This window comes from Cygnus atratus, chromosome 15 (assembly GCF_013377495.2).
Source record: "Cygnus atratus isolate AKBS03 ecotype Queensland, Australia chromosome 15, CAtr_DNAZoo_HiC_assembly, whole genome shotgun sequence".
Lineage (NCBI taxonomy): Eukaryota > Metazoa > Chordata > Aves > Anseriformes > Anatidae > Cygnus > Cygnus atratus.
This window is the reverse complement of record NC_066376.1, coordinates 3589738-3606090: the sequence shown is the minus strand read 5'-3', so window position 1 is coordinate 3606090 and position 16353 is coordinate 3589738. Positions and strand designations below refer to the sequence as shown.

Genomic DNA, 16353 nt, shown 5'->3' with positions numbered 1-16353 from the left:
CCCCTGGGGAAGCAAGCGGGCAGAAATCACCTTTTTGCTGGTGTTTGAGACAAATGGGGCGGGGGGGGGGGGGGGGGGGGGGGGGGGGGACAAAAAAACCTTCTCCTAATAAGAGAGCTCAAAGTGATGGATTTTCCGTTTCTGCTCAAGTTCTCTCCTCGGAGGCACGGATACATTTTTAATGGGTCTCACTGTAGTTATTAAGTTATTAATTGAAACAAGAGCCCTCGAGCTTGGCCCCACAGACGGCGAAGCCCCCTGCGCCCCCTCCCCGTGCCATTATTTGGGGTCACTGCACCCCAGGCACCCCCCTCCCAGCACATCCCCATGTCCCCGCTGCCCCTGGCCTCATCCTGCCCGGGTCCGTGCCACGGTGGGGGAGAGCTCATAGGGCAAATATTTCGGGACGAAGCCCCCCCTGTTACCCCTTTTCCCCGTCCCATTGCGCCGCGGCCACGCGAGGCGCGGCCCCACGGGAGCCCACGGGCGGCCGCTGGCCGCTGCCTCCCCCTCGCGGCGGCCCGGGGACGGTGCCCCCGGTCCCGGTGCCTGCTCCAGCCCTAAAAAGGGCCAGGGGAAAAGCAACCCGGTGCCATCACCCCCCTCTGGTGTCCTGGGCTGCGCCCACCCATCCCCGGCGGCTGGAGAGATGGGGATGCCCCAACGATAAAAGGAGGGACAAGGAGCTGGTTTGAGGGGTGATTTTATTGAAAAGGATGGGGTTGGATGGGTACAGACCGTTCTCAGACATACAGGGCTGGAGGGGCTTTTGCTGTGGTCAAAAAAAAAACTCTCCCACCTTAAAGCCAAGCTGGTGGCACCCAGCCCCAGCCGAGGGATGTGGAGCTGCTGCGTTCGCCTCTTCCGCAGCGCCTGGCTTCATCGGCAGGGTCCCAAGCCCACCCCGCAGGCATCGCCCAGTATCTGTAAGGGCAGAGGTTCCCCTTCCCCAAAACACAGGAGTCAGGGTTGTGTCCAAGAGGAGAAAGGCAGCCAAAAATAAAAACATGCAAAAAAAAAAAAAAAAACAAACAAACAATCGCCATTCCCCCAAGCACCAAAACAAGGGTGAGGTAAGGAAAGGGGAAAGGGTTCAAAACAAGGAGAAAGGGGAAAACAAAAGCTCAACGTCCAAACAAAAACAATCCAAAGTAAACAACTATGAAAAAAAAATTACAATTGTACAAATTTGTACAGAAGCTGCAAAGCTGTCCTACCAAGCCGGTATCGGTGCGCTCAGCGAGTGCCGGGTGGTTTGCAGAGTGGGACCGAGGGGGGGGCGTGGAGAACATCAATCAGCGTATATTACACAAAGAGGTGGGGTGGGGGTCGGGGTCAGCCCAAAGCTGAACAGGGTTTGTCCATCTCAACACCTCTGATGCTTTTTTCAGGGCTTGTCCGCCCAGGGAGAGGGATCAGACCCTGGGGAAAAGCCTTTCAGCAGGTGGAGGACCCCGAACAGGAGGGAAATGCACCCTAAAATCCAGACCTCCAGGGCAGGGATTTCAGGAAAAAGTGTTTGTAAAAGATTCACTTAAAAAATAGATGCATTTCTTTAAAAAAAAGAAGAAAAAAAAAATCTTAGGCCAGGGTCTCTTTTAGGAGTCTTCCCCACCACCCCAAATTTAGCCAGAAAATTGCTAGCCATTTCACCAAAACTGCTAGCCACACAGACATTCACACATTCATCGTTGATTTTAAAAAATATATAATATATAGAGCACGCGCACATACACCCACACAAATATATATTAGAAAAGGAAAAAATCCCTCTGAAAACTCAATCTATCAAAAAAATAAATCCACAGCCGGTGCGTTTGTCCTGTGACCACGTACAGTAGAAGACAGAAATCCCTTTTGCTCCCGTAACTCCTCGCAGAGTGCTGAGGCTGGGGGAGCAGGGAAACACATCAGGTTTTCACAGTGGATTTGCTAGCGGAAAAGAAACCGCTCCTCCCTCCTCCCCCACAGAAGGGCTTTTTAATTTATAGCAAGTTAGATTAAAACTAGGAAACACGTTACGAAGTCCATTATATATAGACGGAAAATGTACAACTGTCAGCAGCCCCCGTGCAAGTCGTTGGGTTTTCGGTTTTGGCTGCCATCTCAGCGGGCAGCCGCGGGGCTCGAAGGCAGCTCGGGACGCAAGGGTGCCAGCAGGGCCTCCGAAACGAGGGGTGTCACAGTGCGAGGTCTTACACGAGCCCGGGCTGGGAAGGGAGATGGAGCAGCGTACTCTCCGGCCGAGGAGCTGGGGAAGGCAGAGGCACCGGCTGCGGGAGGCGGTGGATGCCTGCTCTCCCCGCGTCCTCCAAACCTGAGGCTGGAGGGGAGGCTGGAGGCAGCCACCAAGGACCCACTCGTCCACCCCGGCCCCTCGGGACACAGAGCACCGTGTGCTGGGCGAGGTGCTGCGGGAAGCGCGGGTTGCCACTTGCGCTGAGGTGGGCTCATCCAAAAATGTTTCCCCCTCCACCTTCAAGGGACCGCTGTATGGAGTCGGTGAGGGGGTGGGAAGGGGATGCCAGGTCTGGTGCTGCACTGAAAGGTCGAACCAGGCATTGAAACGGCTTCTTGTGGGAACAGCGGTGTACCCAGGGAGCTCTGGAGCCTCCTAAAAAGTTGCCCAGGAGCCTGGGGGCAGAGAGCCAGGCACAGAAGGGACACAGTTTGGGGAAGGGGCTTCGGGCAGCGCAGACGAGGAGTGGGAAAGCACAGCAGAATGTTCTCTCTCTGCCCTCCCCAGTCAGCAAAGGGGAAGAAAGGTAAAGACTCTGTGCCTGTTGTGTCAGGAGTGATGACAGCCGATGCCCGGCCCCGCTCGGGTACCGTGGGCACCATCCCCTCCTGGTGGGGGACGTGCCTGGCACCCGCGGGAAGCTCCCGAGCCTTCGGTTGTGGTGGCTTAGTCGGGAAGGTGTCGGCTTCAGAAGGCTCCTCCTGGGGGATTTCAGTTATGGGGCAAAGAGAAAAGAGACTGCAAGGGCGGCCAGGTCCGGAGACGCCCGTGGGTTGGGGAAATGTGATCTGTGCAAACCACCACTGACTCGAATCCTCGTCGGCTGTGCTGCAGGGATGCCGGGTGGAGGGGACTGCAGGAAGCCGTGAGCTTTGAGTTAGGAGTCTTCCCCGAGGATCTCTGTCACGAAGGAGGCCATGTCAGTCTCTTTGGTGTCGTGCAAGGTAAAGAAGGGGTGTTCCTGCCGACAAGAACCAAGACGGCATCAGTCACATCCCAGGACAGACCAGCCCAAACGCAGCCCCGGGGGATGTCACACAGCTGGCCAGGGGGACGCCAGTGCCCTCTCCAGGCTCCTGTGGACACCATCCTTCAGCTCAAAGCTTAACACTTCCAGGTTTGGCATTTCTGGGTTTAACCCCACCCAGGCAGCTGTCCTACCATCGTTTGAGGTTGTTTGCCTAAAGCCACCAAGAGCAGATAGGAGAGAGGGAGAAAACACCTAGAAACCTGACCTTAACACCCCTGAATTCAGCACGCCCTTCCATCTTAGCTACACCCACCCCACTATGCACCTGAAAATCACCCCCATGTCTTGCTGCCCCGTTTTGCTAGGGCCCTTTATCCCAAAATGTTTCAGAAGTGAGACAAAGGCCAGCAGAAACAGCTCCGCACTTACCATAAGTTCTAAATAGTTCATTCGCTCAGCAGGGTTCTTCCTTAAGCTGGAAGGAAAAAACACAAGAGAAAGGCTGTAGGATCTTTTTTCTCTCTTTTTTTTTCCCTTTTCCTTCCCCTCACACCCCCGCTTCTGCATGGGGTCTATGGGATGGGACCTCCACTTCCCAAGCACCACGACTCCCTTCTCGTGGGCTGCTCCTGCTCCTCTCCCTCCCTGAACCACGCGGCCCTGCAGAGCAGCCAGGGAGGGAACCGCAAAAAAATGAGTGAGGGTTTTGCCACGGAGGGGACAAGCCAAGCAGCACGCAGCCTTGCTCTTGCCCCCAAACCAGGGAAGGAGGGAAGAGGATTCTCACCAGCCGGCAGGCTGGGCAGAGCACCTCAAGACTCGCTGGAGCCCTGGCACCTCCCCAGGGGGCTCAGGGCACGCCAGGAGCAGGGGACACCCCGAGGGGAGCAGCTCTCCAGCCGTGGTGCCCGCAAAACCACGGATCAGCTCTCACCCCGAGGCACCCAGACGGTGCCAGGGGTTGGTTTGTTCTCGTTTCATTGCCGCTTCGCCAGAAACCACCAAAATTTCAGCAGCGCCAACAGTAAAAGGGGAAGAGAAACTCTGCACCTTCCAGCAGCCGGGGTGAGTCAGGCCGAGAGCAAAACCCGCTCGGGCTGCGCTTCCTGCCGTGGCCGAATGCCAGCTTGGTACAGGGAGGAAGGGAGAACCGGGCTCCAAAGCCAGACAAACCCAGCCCCACGCCTTGCTCCAACCCCTGCAGACCCTTTCAGGCAGGCCAGGGGAAGCCACAAACCCTTCTGAAGACTCACCACTGCGCCGTGAAGTCCACAAACTCCTTGGAGAAGCGGTCGGCAGGCAGCTGGGGCGACGGCTCCTCCACCACTTGCTTGAGCTGCTGGAAGGGGGTGCCCCAAGACTCGTACGGGAAGCGGAGAATGGCCAGCTCGATCTGGGGACGGGGACAGGCCGACATGAGACATTGGGGCCACCTTCACCCCACACAGCCTGCTGCCTCAGAGGCTGCAGCAAGCTCAGATTCAGAACGAAAAACCTCTTTCCTTACAAACAGTTCTCGATTTGGGTCATGCTACCTTTTTTTTTTTTCTTTTTTAAATACAAAAACCCAGAGGCCAAAAATACTTCCTTTTGAGGCCTGCTCAGCAAATTAATGCATTTACAGGAAGCAGACAAAGATATGTAAAATGGGATTATTTTAAAAGATAGCAGCAGCGCGCGCACCGTTTCTGCACTGGCTTCTGAAGTGCTCTGCTCACCATGAACTGGCCTCTGGGCTTCAGGCTAGTGCTGCATGAGCACAAAAAAATCCATGAACCCCCCAAAAAAGTGCTAGAACATAATTTAGGAAGACTGTTGCCAAACCACTTCAGCGACCCGGTGGTCGCTGGTACAAGTCAGCCCTGCTCCATCACCCATTCCAGCAGGAAAAAGTCCTTCACAGCTCCTGAGCATCTCATGCCAAGGGCCAGCTCCTGTCTGGAGATGGACAGCAAAGCCTTCAGGTCTGCCTGGCTGGGTGGGACGGGATGGGAGGGATGAGAAATGTGTAGGGATGTGGAGCAGAGCCAGGGGCCCCCATCTGGGGAACTCAGCTCCCGCTGCTGGAGAGCTGAATGAAGCCAGCAGCCCGGAAGGGCCTGGATTAGCCCTGCACCTCCATGACCCTAAATTCAGCCGGTCTGAAATCAATCACACCCCTCCAGAAATAAAAAAAAAAAAAAAAACAGGAAGCCAGCCCAGGAGGAAGACATCAAAGGGAATCAGGTCAGGGCTCCTTTCAGCTGCAGGCTGGCAGGCTTTCAGCAAGGTCCCCTCTCCCATCCAGCACTGGGAAGGTTCAGAGATGTCGTCATTGACACAATCTCCCATCCCACAGCTTCCTGCATCTCGGAGGAAAGCTGGAGCTGATTACATTTCCAGCCTGCTTCACAGCTGGCCAGCCAGCCCAGCTCCACATGGCACGGGGGTACCAAGAAGAGGGGGCTTGGGTTTGGCACCCTGGACAAGACCAGCCAGGGAAAGAGTATTTGTCAAAAGATCTGTGCAGCACACCCAAATGCTTGGATGCAGTGCCCAAAACAAAACTGTGACTAAGAGGGTGCAAGACAAACTCGTGAAAGTACTCTAGCCCCAGAGAGACGGTCTCCTGGAAAGCAAGAGAAGAGTTCTCAGGCAGCATCCCCTTAAAGCCAACAGCTGGGATTTCCTTCTTCCAGTGCCAGAAGACTTCAGCTGTTTTCTGCGAGATCCATTTCTTGCAGGAGGTAGATCCACCGTCCTGTGCAGCTGCGATTTTGGAACTCAAAGCATTTCCCCTTTCTGTTGGCTGCTGCAAGCTACCCCGGAGGCAGGACTGCTGCAAGCCATGCACATCACCCCTTGCCAGGCAGGCAGGCGAACTCATCGTGATCCTCCTACCAGGCACTGCTAATACGGGAGGGGTGTGCTCGTGGGAAGGCTGCGACCCAGCCACAGAGAACCCTGCTCCTTGTAACCAGCTCTGCTGACCACCTCGCCAGCCAGCACGTGGGGAACTGCAAAGCAAAGCCTTGCAGGTGGCTTTAAAAGCCAGGCTTGGGGATGCCCACGAAAGCCCAGTGGCCCTGCATGCACAGGGCATCACCACCCCTCTGTGCCCTGGGTTATCTGCTCATGCCCTGAGCTGTCACGCTCAGAATTCAGCCCCATTTAGTGGGCATCCACCCAGGGGTGAAAGCATCAGACCCCAGTGCCTGCAGCAGGGTCGGAGCCCCCCAGCACAGACCCCATCCCACCCCCTGGCCTCAACCCGCTGCCTTACCATTGTGATCCCCAGACTCCAGACATCAGACTTCACGTTGTAGCCCTTCTGGTTCAGCTCAGGATTTATTCTTTCCGGCTGTAAGAGCAAAATGGAAGATATTACAACTCTGTCTCACCTTCCCAGTGCAAACCACACGCAGCAAAGCTCTGGCTCCAAAACCCAGGCTGGGTGGATTCCCCTGGGTCATGTCCCCGAGATGGCAGGGTTTGAGGTTAAATCTACGAGCACCGATGAAAGCCACGTCTTGTTCCACATAAACCCCACAAACACTCCCCTCCAGCTCCTGAGCGTGACTCGTACCGTCCCTGCCCCAGGAGCACAAGCTACCCACACACACCACGGGTGGCAGAGGGAAATTCATACTGACTTGAGAGCATGGAATGAAATGATCCTGCCAAGAAAAGCCTCAGCGTTTTCTAACTAAGAAGAGCAGCCCGTCCAACCACCACAACCAGCACCAGCCAGGCTTTTACCCGTCTGGGAAGGAAAGGTGGCAAAGGAAGAGTCTGCTGCAGGATTAACACAAACAGGAGGGCTCACAGGGAGGGTAATCCCCTCCTCGGAGGATCCTGCTGGATCAGGAAGCCCAGAGCACTCTGTAATGGTTTCTATCTCAGGACAGAGGTGAATCCAGACTGATTTTTGAGAAAGCCTTTGAGCCGAGGCTGGACGGCTCCCCACGAGCACACTTACAGCCATGTACGGTTTGCAGCCGGCGTCCATGGTCTTTGCGACCGAGTCCACCAAGTAGCCGCTGATCCCGAAGTCGCACATTTTCACGTGTCCCTCCTTGTTGATGAGCACGTTGGAAGGTTTCACGTCTAAGAGAGAGAACACAAGAGAGCAGATGGGGCCTTTGCAGAGGTATCGCAGAGCCTGGGACAACACAGGCAGCTCCCCACTGACCTGAGAGGGGACCAGGGAACCGAGACAAAACCCCACTGTGCTTTTATCGAAGTAAATATTCACAGGCAGGACTATAACCCTGCCCTCCAGGCAGAGCAGGCCTGGAGATCAAAAGATCCTTACGCAGTTGAAATAAAAATGCTGAGGAGCTAATACCCAGCTCCTTAGGGGGCATCTATGCGCCCAACACAGCCTTGAAAGTTCAACCCCTATCAAGTTCTCGGGACAGTTTGTCTCATGCTCGTCATGAGCTGTCCACAAGGAACTACATTAAGATGAAGAGCAGGACCTGGGTGTTACGATTCCCATCCGTGATTTGCAAGGTCTCCTTCAGCTCTCACCTTGCCAGAACTACTCACCCAGGGAGGGTATGGGATTTTGTCCCCAAGAGCTGCCTGCAATGCATCTCTGTGCTCAGAGAGGGCCAGAGATGTCCACAGAAGTACAGGCAGTGAGGAAATCAGTCATGATATTCAACCCTTCATCCAGAAAGGATGAAGAGAACAACATCACGCAAGGAGACACATTAAAGATACATCTCAGCAACAGGTCTTGGGCATCCAGGTCTGCCCACCACGGCCCCAAGTGCCACCAGACACCACTGCAGGGGCCCCAGAGGCACACTCCATACAACTTATCTCAAAGTTAGCACTCCAACCACAACACACAAATCCCATCCAGCACCTACCTCTATGGATTACGGACAGTTTACTGTGCAGATGCTCCAGAGCCCGTACGATCTGGTGACAAACAGAGCAGGAGAGGACTGTTAGACACACACAGCAAAAGCATTTCACTGCAAACACACCACTCATTTCTAAACGCTGTGTGCCTGAGCAGAGACCTCCGACAGGCTGCACTCAACCCCCCATGAGGGCAAAACACAGCACTGAGTTTCATGTGAGGGGTGGCATGCATCACTGCAAGGCCTTGGGGGGGAGCACAAAACCACTTATGAACCCAAGAGGCACTCACAGACACGGCCATTTTCCCCAAAATGTCTTCAGGGATGGTTTTCTTCTTCTCTAGTACTTTCTTGTAGAATTTATCTAGGGAGGTGTCCATGAGCTCCATGCAGATCCACACGTCGCCCTGCAGATAGAGAGATAGCAGCTGAGTGGGAATTCCCTGGAAAACCCCAGGAGCTGAAGGGAGTGGTGGGGACAGACAAACAGACCCTGCCCCTTCCACCCAGGGCAAACCGAGCTCCCCAGGCACCAGCACGCTGCCTCCACACCAGGCAGCGATGGGCACAGACGTTCAGGTACCACCAAAACTGTCTGCAACAGCCCCCCCTAGGAGGGTCTCCCTGAAATCCAGCCCAGCCAAGGACAACGTGGGGACAAAGAGACCTGCTGCACGCTGCCTGGCGGAGGCAGGAGTTTGACTTTGCCCCATCTCAAACAGCCCAGCTTGGCCGAAGAAAGCCAAGGTGGCTTGAGATAGCTTTGTGCCTTTGGAGATCTCCCCTGGCCCCAAGGTGCTGTGCAGCCCAGCAGCTCCCCACCAGCCCAGTACCTCTCGGAAGAGGGCTCCGTAGAAGGTGACGGTGTAGAAGCAGTCGACCGTCCTCATGGAGATATCCAAGTCCATCAACAGCCTCTTCTGCTCCTGAGTGTTCACAGTCGCTCGAATCCTCTGAGACAAAAAAAAAGATACAAAAAAAAGGAAAAGAGGGTTTTGATGTAGGTGGGGTTTTGCAGCCAGTAGCACCCTCAGGAGATGCCCAGATTCCCTCTTCCAGACAGCTCCTTAAGGGATGACACCACCTAAGCCCAGGGCTCCACACCTGGATTTTAAAGCCTGCTTTGAAAGAGCCACACCAGGCTGCGCAGGGACACCGGAGGCTGCCAAGCCCAGCAATCCTCAAGCCTCCCGCACCTCTCTGTCCCCATTTTGTCACGACCAGGAGCTGCACGCCCCAACCTCCAGCCCTCTGGCAGGCAGCTGAGCTCACCTTCACGGCCATGATGGTGCCGCTCTGCGCGTGCCGGACTTTCTCCACCACTCCGTAAGCCCCACGGCCCAGCTCCGAAATCGTCACCAGGTCATCAGCTTCCACCTCGAAGTTCTTTAGAGAGAGAGGTAAAAAAAAAACAAAAACAATCAGACATAGGCATGCTTATCACCAAAGGCAAAATCCAAAGCCTGCATCTCTCTCATGTAGAGCGTTCCCAAATGATGGTGCCTACAGGATTCCAGCAGCTCTAGGCACCAGGCTCAGAGGAGATGGACGCATTTTTCACTCTGTTGAGCCCCAAACTCACCAGGGCTCGTTGAATTCTCCCTCTGAAGATAGAGATCAGGAGTTTCATCCTTTCAGCCAGGGCACGCTGCCCCTGAAAAGGGCCCCAGCAGTTGGTGCCTGTCTGCCTGCTCAGGACGACCGCCCCAAGGATATTTCTGCGGTGAACAACTCGGAGGGTTTCAACAGCTCCCCTGCCAGCATGGGCAGCAATCGGGATGGGCACCAGATCCCCGTGCCCAGCAGGGCATCCCCGCCTGCCCCTGTGTGACCACAAGCACGCCCAGGTGTCCGACAGCACCCAGCTTGTGCAAAGCTGCTCTTAGACGGGGTGGCACACGCCGCAACCAGATTCCCAGCACCGGGCAGCTCGGATTGTGCCTGCTTTCAGCACCTCGCCCCGCCACCAGAAAGCGGCCAGCAAGGCACAACGTGAGCTAGCACCAAGGGGAGAGCTCAGGCGAGTGCAATTACATTGATTTCATTTCAGGCTGGAAAAAGACAAACCCCCAGTGTTCAGGCAGCCGAGTGCAGCAGGGAGCGAGCGAGTCTGTGCGCAACCCCCAGACAAGTTTCCCTAAGCACGCGTTACCCTGTAATTGCCTGCGCTGCTGGGCAGGGCATAAACTGCTCGAGTGAGCCACGGGCTATTTTTGGAGGCTGCATTCATCGCTCCTAATAAGTTACAGACCTCCTTTCAACCAGGCAGAACTTCAGCCAGCCTGCGAGTCTTCCTCCGGTCCCGGGGAAGAAAAATAATACCAGGATGCCCAACTGACCCAGCAGCCACAAAGGGTGGGAAAAGCGTGCGCCGCGTCGGAAACACCGCCCGCGAGCTACGCCCAGGGCAGAAGGGAAGCAGAACCCAGTGCTGGGGGGCCAAAATGGGAGCCGGGGCTGCCGGGCTGGTGGCTAGCCAGCTCCCCAGCCACGCTGGCCACGGGGCGGCCAGCAGCAAGCAGCGCCGCCGGCCCCGTTTATGCGAGCCAGATGTGGCTGGCAGGCGGCCGAGGCAGGGAGCAGGAGAGGGCTGGGGTTGAGCTCAGCGGTGAGATATGCGCTGCCTGGCACGGGAAGGTGCCGGTCCTGTCCCGGGCAGGGCTGTGGGTGCAGGGGAGAGGAGAGCAGGGATGTGGGGACCCTGCAACCCGCCCCCGTCCTGCTGGCCTGGGCAGAGGCACGGTACAGGCTCGCTGCTCCTGCAGCAGCCTCCAGGAAGGATCTCGTGGTGCTTTTCAGGACACGTGTTGTGCAGTTGTTCCAGGTTATTGTTGTGAGTTTTTTTTTTTCCTGGCATTTACCCACAGGCTTCCCCAGAAGCTGGCAGTTCCCAGCACACTCCAGGAACCAGGACGGCCCTGCCCAGGGGCAGGGGCAATGCACCAACAGAATCAGCATCCCCCCCGCTGCATCCCTCACCCCCTGCCCTGCAGAGACTCAGGACATCACCTGCACAGATCGGATGGACGCAAGGTCATCCTCCACCCCGTGACCCAAACCTGCCCTTGCACCCAAACCTTCTTCCTCCACCCCACATTATGTCACTACAGTGCCCAGAGCAGACCCCTCCTGCAAGCACCAGAGCAGGCAGAGCACAGCTGCCGAATCCCTTGGAGAAAGGCCCTGCAGGGACAGCAGCCAGCACGGAGAGCTGTCCCCACGCTGCAGCGCTCGCCCAGTGCACACGCTGTGCCCAGGCTGCCACAGGGAGCCTCTCTCCCCGAGCTATTAATACACAACAGCTAGAAAACAACAAGGGCCGTGGGGCTGTGCCCTGGACCTAGCCCAAGCTGCCTCCTCTCTCCCCTTCCCTTCCGTCCTAGCTCTCCCTAAACCCTAAAGCCTTGCACCGAGGGGCCCCGATGGTGCCCACGGAGCGACCTGCCCAGCCTGGGGGGGAAGCAGCAAGGCGCAGGGCTGACCCGAGGCACCACCCCACATTTTTAGCTCACTTGCAAACAGCCTTCTGCAGCCCCAGGAGAGCCCGTAACAAGAGAACGAAATAAAAGAGCAGCAGTGGCTATTTCTAGCAGCGTTTTTTTGTTTTGTTTTGTTTTTTTTTTTTTTTTTTATCAGGTCTCTCAAATTGGAAGAAGCAAAAAGAAACCACGTCAGCACGTACTTTATCTCCGATGGTGATGAATGTCCTGGAGTCCAGGTTCCTCGGGGGCCTGCAAGGAAAGAGAGAGAGTCAGAGGAAAGCACAGCTCCGTGGTCCCCCTTCTGCAGGGCCAGGTTTCGTGTTCCTTCAAGCGCTTTCAACCACTGCTTTCCACCATGCCTTGTTGTTACGGGCTCAGATCAGCCCCCTCCAAACGCTCACAAACGCTTTCATCGTGCGAACACCACCCACAAAGCATTTGCTGAACGCAGCCAGCGAGAACCCCGGGGAGTCAGTGAGGTGAGGCGTGCATCGAACCAGCAGGCTACGAAACCATCCCCGCTCGGGAGGCGAGCCCAAGGAACCCCGACTGATCAGATGAGATGTTTCTGCGGCAGAGCGGCTCAGCTGTCATGTTTTGACAGGCAGGTGTTGTAACAGGACAGCCACGTAGCCCGAAACACACGCCTAGGGAACAACAGGTAATTCCTCACCAGTGAGTCATTTGTGTACACTTGACGGCCTGTTCCAGGCAGCCTGGCACGCGGAGCAGCCACCATTTCACAGTGTCACACTTTGCACAACACCACGCTGGCAAAAAGCCTTCCTTTATGGCTTTTTCCCCATCGTTGCCCACTTCCCACTACTGGTAGCAGGGTGCTTTTGGGGCAGACATTAGCCTTTTGTCCCTCGTGCTTCGCTTCTGTGCTTTCCCCAGCTGTGACCTTGTCAGATTGGAAATTGAGCAATTTGTTTTAGCCTCCTGTTTAGCTCCCATCAGAGCGATGCAGCAAGCTCCGGCTTCAAGGAAGTGCTCAGGCTCGTGGCAAAAGCCTTGCACTGCGCAAATATTTGCACTGCACCTCAAAAAGCGCAGAGAAAAGGAATCACGGACACCTGGCACCAGCCTCTACAGGAGCGCTCTGGGCGTGCAAGCACCCTGCAGGCTCCAGGCTGACACCTTCGCCAGGGGAAATTCAGAGAGATGCAGCCACAGGGGAAGGAGGTGGCTGCTGCGTGCATGCCAGGCTGCACGGCACTAACGGGGGACTTCCCCAGCTCCCCCGCTGGGGGATCTGCCCTATCTGGGCTTTTAGGGAGTGAAATTTCCCCTCTGAGGATTTCACTGCTCTCCCGGAGCTGTCAAGGGTCTCTGGAAAGGGCTCCTGGAACAAGCAGGGCTCAGCGGCGGGGACACAGCCCAAGGTGTTTTGGGAAGAGCATCACAGAGCAGGAATTTCAGCTGCCTGCTTTTCGTCAAACCGCACTTACGTTGTGTTGGCAACGGGCTGCTTGATGGGGACACATGTTATCCTCAGCTCCCGCTTCTTCTTGCTTTTCACTGGAAGAGAAGACGCACACGTGAGCTACTGGCATTTTTGTTTTTCTTCCTTCAAGCATCCTCCTACCCACAGCCACCCAGCCCAGGGGTGCACCAACAGAAACCGTTTTCCTGGTCTCACACCTTGCAACGCTCCTCCAGCCACCCCAAAAGTGCCTGTTAACCCCCGTGGCCATTAAGGGTTCCTCTGCTTTGGGGTTTCTAATCGCTGCCGTTTAGGAGATGGGTTGAAGCTGCTGTTCCTGCTGGGCGCTTACCTGGTTTGTGCGGCTCCAAGGATCCCTTGGAATCTGGAAGAGAGCAGAGAGACACGGGGTCAGTTTTGGTGCTCCAGAGCAGCAGGCACAAAGCGTACACCCCTCACGGCCCCGCGTACGGTCAGAGGAACACGCCGACAGGACAGAGGGGTGCTGGCACCCAGCCCCAGCCCGGGCTGACCAGCCACAAGAGGTCCCCACGCCACCGGCCGTGCGCGGGGCCCCGACCAGCTCTCCCCTGCCCCAGCTCCTGCGCTCCCCAGCAGGCCCCAGGCTCCCGGCCAGGCCAGTTTGGGACGCCCGGAGCCATTTCTCAGCGGGTTCGCAGCCCCACAGAGCCTGCTGCACATGGGACGGGATGGGACAGATCCATCACGGCTGCAGAAGCAGGCAGGGAAGCGGCCAGGCCAGCTCTGCTCCACGCCGACAGCGGGATGAAGGCCACCAGGCCACAAGTAAGCCAAGCAGTAACTAACTCCCACCCCAAAAGGGGACACCCCCACGTGCCACCAAGGGAAAATAGCACAAAACCGGGCAGGAGCTGCCTGTCCCAGCACTGCCAGACACAAATCCAGGCCTGGTCTGCACGGGCTGAGACCTGGGAGAAGGCCAGGCCCGTCAGGAGCAGCCCTCAGGACGCTCTCCTGCCCAGCTCCAAACAGCACAAGGAGATCTGACAGCCCCAGGGGCTGCCAGGGGGGTCACACACTAGCAGACAAAGCCAAGGGGACAAGAGACAACCAGTATAAAGGTCCAGCGTGCAGCTGGGACTGCAGCATGACCCTAAGAGCCCGGTGCCCACCCCAGGACACGAGGCTGTCCCAGGGAGGCTGAGGGACCACACGGCCACAGTGGGTCGTGCGCTTTCTGCCAGGAAGGGAAATTGGGAATGATCCAGCTTCAGCGTGTGTGATCCTCCCCGGACGGAGACTGAAATGGGACAGAGCTGCAGAGACAGCCAGAGCCCTGCTTTGCCGCCCCGATCCCCTGCAGGGACAAGGGGCTGCGGTGACCTGCAGCTGAAGGTGCCTCTAACCTTGGGGAGCTGCACGAGAAGCAGCCCTGAGAGGTGGGCTCCGAGCACGGGGAAGGCACCTCCCGGCTCCTCGTGGCCTCGGGCAGGCTCCCTGCCATGAGGAACGGCTCCTGGGACAAAGTCCAGCGCTTCCAACGCTGCTGCGAAAGGGAGGGGAAGAGGCGAGGAGCTGGGACTTGGGCAGGAAGGAGGGGAGATGCCCCCGGACGCATCCTGCCCTGCTGGGGGAGGCAGCATGGGTGGGCAGCTGCAGCCTGGCTGCTCCGCACCAAACCCATCCTGCTGGGCTGGAAACCAGCCCTGGAGAGCTGACACTGTCCTGGCAATCACGGGGTTTGATCACCGGTTCACAAACCTGCAAGGTTTCCCTTCCCGGCCCCGCGCCCGGCCGGGCTGGCAGAGGGAGCTATAAATATCCCCGTGCACCCACTGAGGACACTGCAAAATACCTGGTTGAGCAACGCCGGGAGCAAACCCAAAACGGAGCCAAACGAAAGCTGCCGTCCCCGGGTTCGGGCACCGCCTTCCCTCCCTGCAGCCAGCCCCAGAGCCAAAACCTGAGGGGCTGCAGCATCCTCCTGCAGCCAGGGGGTGGGAGAGCCCGGGGGGGGGGGGGGGGGGAGGCACACGCTCCCATCCCACCCAGGGTGCTGGATTTTACAGATGGCTCAGGGATGCAGGCAGCGGTCCAGGGATGCTGCTGAACACCCACCAGGCCAACCCTGCACCTCCTGCTCGGCCAAAACACCCCGGGACAGGGCGAACCAAACCCCTGCAATCCCGTGGCTGCTCCCCCAGCCACTTTCTGCCTGGCGGAGGGCGCAGCCACCAGCCAGACCTTCGCCCGAAGCCCTGAAACAGCCGCCCCCAAGGCACGCATACACACACACACACACACACACCGTCCCGGCTGGTATTTTGCTTAATCTGTTTGCTCTCCTTCTCCCCAATTGCCATAGTAACCCCAGCAGGAGCACAATGCTCCCTGTGTGCTGCCCGCTCCCCTGACAGCGCCGCTCGCAGCGCGCTGACTCACGCGGCAGGAGCGGGGTCCGCCACGCAGCCGGCCCCGAGGCTGCGGCGTCAGCCCCGCTGGAGCCCCAGGAGCTGGCAGGAGGAGCGTTGGGGTCGGGAGTCAACGCAGAGCCTCGTGCCCGCAGCGGGATTTGAGAGCACGGGTGGAAGGGTCAGCACGGGACGGGGAGATCCCCGCTGCAAAGCCCCCGTGCACCGCGCTGGAAAGCCGCGTCGCATCTCCGTGCATCGGTTGTCCCCCGTGAAACAGAATCAGAGAGCCACAGAGCGCTCACACCCTGCTGCAAGGAGGGCTCTGTGCACCAGCCCATCTCCCCCACAGCCCCAAACCACTGCCCCGCACTTCCCAGTGTCACCGTGCCAGCGACAATCCCCTTCCCCTTAGTCACGCCCAGCCCCTAAAAACATTCCCTAGCTCCAGAGAGCACCGGTGACACCAGGCTCTGCCCGGGCTGCTCACAGGGACGGAAAACCCAGCTCAGCCCAAGCCTGCAGGAGTAAAATCACACGGCTGTCCCCACGGGACGCTGCCCCCGCAGCCGGGGGAGCCAAGGCGGGGATGGGATTTGCCTCTCCCTGCTCTCCCCACGTTTGCCACGGCACCAAACTCTCCGGCATCCTGCAAACCTCCGGGGGAAGCGCTGGCAGCGTTTCTCCTGCTGCTCGCAGCCACAGAAGCAGCACGGGTCCGGCCGTGCAGGGGTGGAGCGGGCAGGAGCCACTTCCTCTTGAGCACAGCCCAGAAATACATAAATTTAAAAAAATAAATAAATAAAATAAGAAGAAAAAGAAAGAGGCAAACGGTCCTGTCCTGAAGCTCTGCACACCCGCAGCCTGCTCGGGGTGGGCAGACGGTGGCCACGGGGGACCAGAGCCCAGCACCGCCGTCCCCAGCACGCTGCCCAGTGTCACCCCCAAAGCTGGTGGCAGCCCCAGAGCAGGACGCCCGGTGCCAGA

The 16353-nt window shown here is 57.6% G+C and overlaps 1 protein-coding gene across 2 annotated transcripts in view; it reads right to left on the bottom strand.

Moving 5' to 3' along the window:
- Positions 1–687: 687 nt before the first annotated feature.
- The window catches only part of MAP2K3 (mitogen-activated protein kinase kinase 3), a 28352-nt gene continuing 12686 nt past the window's right edge, over positions 688–16353 (bottom strand). For both annotated transcript variants that reach the window (XM_035563531.2, XM_035563532.2), the window contains exons 2-13: positions 13326–13358; positions 12999–13068; positions 11748–11796; positions 9338–9451; positions 8899–9018; positions 8356–8472; positions 8069–8120; positions 7168–7295; positions 6472–6549; positions 4463–4602; positions 3639–3684; positions 688–3200 (exon numbers count right to left, since the gene is read on the bottom strand). In XM_035563531.2, coding sequence (XP_035419424.1) covers positions 3117–3200; positions 3639–3684; positions 4463–4602; positions 6472–6549; positions 7168–7295; positions 8069–8120; positions 8356–8472; positions 8899–9018; positions 9338–9451; positions 11748–11796; positions 12999–13068; positions 13326–13358 — 1031 coding nt within the window. In that variant the 3' untranslated portion in view covers positions 688–3116. The remainder of the gene's footprint in view (positions 3201–3638; positions 3685–4462; positions 4603–6471; positions 6550–7167; positions 7296–8068; positions 8121–8355; positions 8473–8898; positions 9019–9337; positions 9452–11747; positions 11797–12998; positions 13069–13325; positions 13359–16353) is intronic.